This window comes from Opisthorchis viverrini (genome assembly GCF_000715545.1).
Source record: "Opisthorchis viverrini unplaced genomic scaffold opera_v5_210, whole genome shotgun sequence".
Taxonomy (NCBI): Eukaryota; Metazoa; Platyhelminthes; class Trematoda; order Opisthorchiida; family Opisthorchiidae; genus Opisthorchis; species Opisthorchis viverrini.
Genome location: NW_008751866.1, coordinates 621,081 through 627,194, shown reverse-complemented (window position 1 = coordinate 627,194; position 6,114 = coordinate 621,081). Strand labels below are relative to the sequence as shown.

The 6,114-nt window shown below is 45.0% G+C and overlaps 1 protein-coding gene across 1 annotated transcript in view; it reads right to left on the bottom strand.

The window, feature by feature from the left end:
• Window positions 1-4,118, bottom strand: part of T265_08271 (hypothetical protein) — a gene marked incomplete at both ends in the record, with an annotated part of 40,593 nt that extends 36,475 nt beyond the window's left edge. The window contains 2 exons of the mRNA XM_009174019.1: window positions 1,049-1,285; window positions 3,935-4,118. Of these exons, the coding sequence (XP_009172283.1) occupies window positions 1,049-1,285; window positions 3,935-4,118 (421 nt within the window). The remainder of the gene's footprint in view (window positions 1-1,048; window positions 1,286-3,934) is intronic.
• Window positions 4,119-6,114: the final 1,996 nt, after the last annotated feature.

Here is a 6,114-nt window from a genome sequence, read left to right as displayed (position 1 = left end):
CTATATATATATATATATATATATATATATATATATACTATTTACCACGTACTGTGTGTACAATATGTCGCCACAAAGTTTTACAGAAGTCCTCACAATAAAATTCTCACATTCTTCATTGGCCCGGACCACACCTCCCGACCATATTCAATCCTCTCAGCTTTGGCATTTCTCAACGCACCCTTGATACACTAGCTTCACAGTCGTAAGACGATTAATTTATTCATCAATTCTCGAGATCAGATCACCTCTTCAGAGCTTTTCATTTGGAGTTCTGCAGTCATATGTGGTAAATGTGGCTGTGCATTATTCAATCAAATTCAAAGAGAACCTTGGTTTCGTCTTCTAGATGACAGCGTCAAACTTTAGCTAATCGCCGTTCGCAAACAGTGGTCGGATCCCCTACTGAATCGAGACGATTTCGTCTAAACAATTTTCATCACGGGTCGACGTGACGTCATCTGCACTTTTCTGTAGAGAGGAGCTGGGTCGTATGTATGGATTATTTCAAATATTCTCCGCACCACGTTTGTATATGAAAGAGCTGACGAAGTCACAATAAGGCGGGTGGACTTCGAACAACTGCCTCAGGCAAGGAAACATTCAACTTTCCATACAACTAGTGAACGTAATCATTCACAATACCGTGCACATTGCAGATGATTGCGTAATCCCATACTTAAAAACGAGCAGTCCGCAAATCATCAAACGTCATGAGCTAGTTCCAGAGCATGCTATTCCACGTTCCAATGAAATGTCGTATGAACGAACTAAAACATTTTCATCACTATGAGACACATCGCATCATTCCATTATCACAACGAGGAATTATCGAGAGCTCACGGCCAAATTTTCTAAGGAAAAATCGGGATTAGCTCATGTCACACTCGTCCCGATTGTTATTTTGTCTGTACAAGAGGGACAAAAACTGTGCTGCTTTTGGTTACCCCCTTTGTTTCATTTGGCGTGTCATCTTCGAAAGTCACAGCTGCTGGTTCGGTCTTTTTAGTGGTCTCTCCATTGAAAACAACCGCACTTGAAGACGTACTTTCGACGGCCTGAACAAGAGCTGCCACTTTGCCTTTGCAACGTATGATGGTCACCGGATCCCCAGGAGGATGAGTCCCATTGGCGACGCCGTTCATCACTTCCACGCCACCACAGTCAATGGCCAAACCTGCCGAATCATAACCACGATACTCCAGACGTCGAAGCCCATTGAGCAACAACGTGGCTACTTCCTGACGAGTGACCGGTACACGGTAATTCAGATAGGCGAATATTCCTGAAAAATTGCAATAATTGAAAGCAGGTTCAGTGCTGTCTAAAACACATAGGTTGCTATCGTCCCTACCTTCACAAACGGCGGCACACAATTTATGAGACAGTCCAGAAGATAGTAGTGTACTTCATCTCAACAAAGTGGTCAGGAATGACCGCACATGGATCACAGGCGTCAAAATGAGCATAAATGCACAAAATCCGTGTACGTTACCAGATCGATGAGGCCCACTAGCACAGAGACAATTAGCCTTTTCATACATTAAATGCTACAAGAGTCTTATTCGACAGATGGTGAACAGAAATACAGATAGCACAGGACATTCCACTCACGATGGAAGCGATGTGCAGGTCGTGGTAACAGTATTCACAACGATGAGGGTGACGACAGTGACACTATTGATGATAGCCATGACACTGATGCTGACAGGAGGGCAGAGTGGGTGGTTTTTATTAACGAGAGTCGTCGTCAGGGGGTAATACTGAAGGTCAGGTAGTCCTTGGTTTATGCGTTGATCTGGGTAAACTGGGAACATGGTGTGTTGAAATTTTCCTTCCACCGTCGGGATGTGTGCATGAGTTTACGTACGACTTGCCCATACGGAGAAATAGGTTCTTGATAAGCTCACGCCTTGTGATTGTTTTTGCTTATACGAATGGTCTGTGTGAGATCATAAATAGTACTGGGTGAGCGGAAAACACCGGCCAACCCTTTCCAAAATGGATTTGGATAAGGATCTAGCGTGGAGACCCTTATTCTGTCCCCTCAGTTTCAGTCGATGTAAGTGCCTTCAAATCTGAGAATTTGCTCAGAGGACTTAACGATCATTCAGTGGCTAAGCATCAATAGTTTGTATAGTTCAGCTGGGTGTACTCAAGATGTGTACGATATTTTTCGAAGGTTGTGGACTATTAGAGTATTTGTCTGGTCACCCGGTTCTAAGTAGGTGAATTGGACTGGAGCTTAAGAACACTGATGCATTAAAGTGCAAGACAGCGACCGACAAGTTCCGTCAAACTTTGAGTTTCCTGCTGTTCCTGTCCACACCCGGAAATCTGGAAGCATATGAGACCCCGCGCCACCTGGTAGTGAACGACCTGGTCGGCTTGGTGTCCCAGTTGTGCAAACCACACTGAAAAAAATTAACAAACTATTCGAAGTTATTGGAGATCATCGCAAACTCGAATCCGTCCAATATACAACTGCAACGACCACAAAGTCCAGTTGACGTATCAACTAATGATAAACAACAGAACGACAGAACTTACCGCACATTTTTGTGGATTAATTTGAAAAGTTTGATTATCAAACCGGATAAGTATTGCGAGGAAGGACAGTCCGATGGGGTTCACTGAGCAAGTAACGGACTTCACCGACTGCAAAATTTAACGGGAACAGAAATCATTCTAGGATAGTACACAGAACATACACATGTAGTGTAGATAAGTGACACCCCAGAGGAGGGTAGTCCTTGAGAGGTGCACCTAAAAAGACGGTGGCTTGTTAGCTCAGGTTGAGAAGTGTCTTCGTGCATACACCCTTTCGTAATTCAAATTACAGCCTTGGCTCCCTAGGCAGGGTGGCGAACATACAGAGCTTTTTCAAAGTTCATCCCGACGCTAATTATAACAATGTAGCAACAAGGCGCATATAAAGCAAGGTTTTCGTAGCGACATCCAATCCACGGAAGTGACATTCTGAAATGACTCAATTTATGATCAAGGTAAGTTTCGTCTGATACCTATTGTCAAATTAATTTGGTGTTGGCGGAAGAGTCAGCTGAAATTCGCCAGAACCTCTCGTCAATCCTGAACGCACCGAACAAAGACATCGGTGGGCAAGGTCCTAAGTGTCGCAGACCTGCCACCCCTGTTGATCAAGTTTTGCAGCCATACACCAGAACAGAACACACTAGCCTAACACATGCCACGGGAGACCTGATACTTCCTTTCTGATAATATCAGTGGTCCAAAATAGCAAAACGCAATTCTAATCCTTAAGATTCGTCTGTCACCACTAACACAACTTCTGATGTACGAACAATTTTTCACAACTTCCAATGCCTTCCGTTGCACTCTTAGAGTCAAAGACTGTACATCCACCAGTATGACTTTGCAATTTGTGGGTGCGAAGCGTATGCAAAAATACTGGATGGACCCTTCTAATAACGCTTGCGCCTTTCTTCTTTTTCAAATATGAAAAGAATGTCGTCTCCATATTCCGTGTCAACAATGTTTTCTTGCGAAGAGGCCAAGGGACCAAGTTCAGGCAACCCACCGATTTTGCCCTACTACCTCAGTACTAAGGAAACTCAACAAGAAAGGGGAAAGTGGGCATCATTGCCGGACACCGCTGTTTGTAGGAAAGCTTTTAGAGAGTTCCGTATATGCTCCTGCGCACCTGAAGACTTCCGAATCCGAAGGACGAGTTATTCACGGACGTATGGAAGATACCTTGCTGTACAACCGTGTTGGGAAGATCGGTCGACAGAATTGAATTCAACACTGAAGTCAGGGAAAACTAAAAATATAGGGTTTCTATTCGCATACCGATATCCTAACGCTTGACAAAGTGTGTGACGAGGGTGTGGTCTTCACAGCCTATTCTCGACCAGAATCCTGCTCGATGTTCATGGGTCATATCTTCACGTACCTTCGTAAGCGATGTAGGCAGTCAAGTTAGAAAGGGGGTCACACAGATTCCCATAGATTGTGACATTCGAGATTAACACCATTTTGAAAATGGCACTACTGTGGTCGCAGTTGGTTGGGGTGGTCCGCTTATCCAGGAGAGACAAACAAGTCAGACCAGCACTGGCTGAAGATGTCGGCCCCATAGGTAAATAGTCAGATGGACCGACAGCCCAGTGTTGCTCGAGGAAACGAAGAACTCGTTTAGCTCCAATGCTGTTGAAGGTTCCAAATTCACCGCACATTTGCCGATCGAAAGCCAGGTCGGGTAGTAGCAGATTGAAGTTGAATTAATGTTCAGTGTTCACTTTAAATATTCAGGGCATTTTATAGAGACTAACGAACCGATTTTATTTTATTTTTTCAATTTTATTTTATCGTTCTTTCCATCAGATGCACTTTTGGGTTTGTTGCGCGTATCACTTGGAACAGCTTTCATACAGCTTTCTGAACCTGTCGACCTTCTCGATCCTTCCTCCTGACGTCCAACAATTTGCGGATATTGCTTCAGGAAGAACAGGTGTCCAGCCTTTGAACAGATTCATACTCGGGATTCAGTTCTGAGATGTGGCTGGCTGCATTGTTCAACAACCAGGGGGACGCCAAGCATCTTAGAAGGTTGTGGATAGTACTTTCCAGTAAGACTAGTCAGAGTGATTGTCCGAAGGAGATGGCCTCAATGAGTTTGGTCGGCGTTTGAGTGCATTTCAAGCGTCAAGAAGGGTATGAGCATCCTGCGCACCGTCGAAGGGTAGCAAAAACAGGTGCACAACCAAAATCCACACAAGTATCAGAAGGAATGGAAATCACATCACTTGTAGCTGACTTCGATATCTTCTACCTCCGCTTAAGGTTGCCTCGCATGTGAGGGGCTATGTAGCCGGGCAGTTTTGCAAGTTTGTACACGTAATTTTTCGTCAGAGCACAATGGCAGCAGGCGTTGGTTGTCTTCTGCGCGTCCCAGTCTCACGACCAATCAGCTGAGTCTCGGCAGCTTTAATTCAACACAGATGCGCAGCAACCGCAACACCTGCTCCCTCAACCCAGTAATCGGGTACCCAAAGCGTCTCAAAAACTACATTTCGATCATCCATAAAGCGCGAGGACCTTTGTAGGCTTCAGCACTTCCGGATAAATCAGCTTGTCATTTCATCAGCGGGATTCTATACACAGATGTTGTGGAATCCTGTGGTCCTCACTCTCAGGTGTTTGCCAAACTCCTCTGGCAATCTCTTCGGAATTCTGTGACTACTGTCTAACCAGGTGGACCGTTCCACGAATTAGCACCCCCGAGGACACAGTAATAAAAAGGCTCCAAACGTAGTCACCTGTGCTCAAATAGATGCCCATGTGGTCGGAATTTCACCTAGTATAGTGCTTTTATAAACTTTCACCGCAATTACTACACGATATTCTCCAGGCGTACAACAGCTCACTCTATATCCGACGACATCTCAGAATGTAACCATTTAATCTCTCGGAGTGTTCAAGTTTCCGGAGCCCGCTACAGCTTCGGATCCTTGTCCCTGAACTCTTTGACGCTTCATGACCTTATTGATAGATAGGATTATATCAGATCGGTCCTACTATAAGAGCAATATGATGTGTGAATTGAAAAGAGCGCAAAAACCTCTCGGGATACTTAGTCATATGACCTTCTAATCGCCGACGCCAGCAACCCTCTCCCTCTCGGTACTTTCGAAATTCTTTGGATATGCTGACTTGATGAACCCCAGGTTTCTTCCCGATTTACGGGAGACAGCTGCCTCAAACAGAGAACATCAGGCTGGTGGGAGGGGTTGTCGCGAGCTGCTACGAAGCAAACGAATGCATGCTCCACCTGATTGGACAGAATGTGAGCCAATCACGGATTCACGGATTCACAGATTGATACACAGGATCGAGGCGTTTCCCGGGTCGGTTTGGTTCTTGTCGGTCAGTGGCTGCCATTCACCTAAGAGGCAGAAGTGAAAAAAGGGTGTAGCACTGCTCTTTATGTTTTCAGCCCTGGGCAGTATGCTTTCCAGCGCGAGGGTTCGCATAAATAAATGTCTAATAGTGCTTTAAACTGGGTTCTAGAAAGAGCGTGAACAATCGCTGGAAGAAGGTCATTCCACGCAGCTACTACCCGAAATGAGAAAA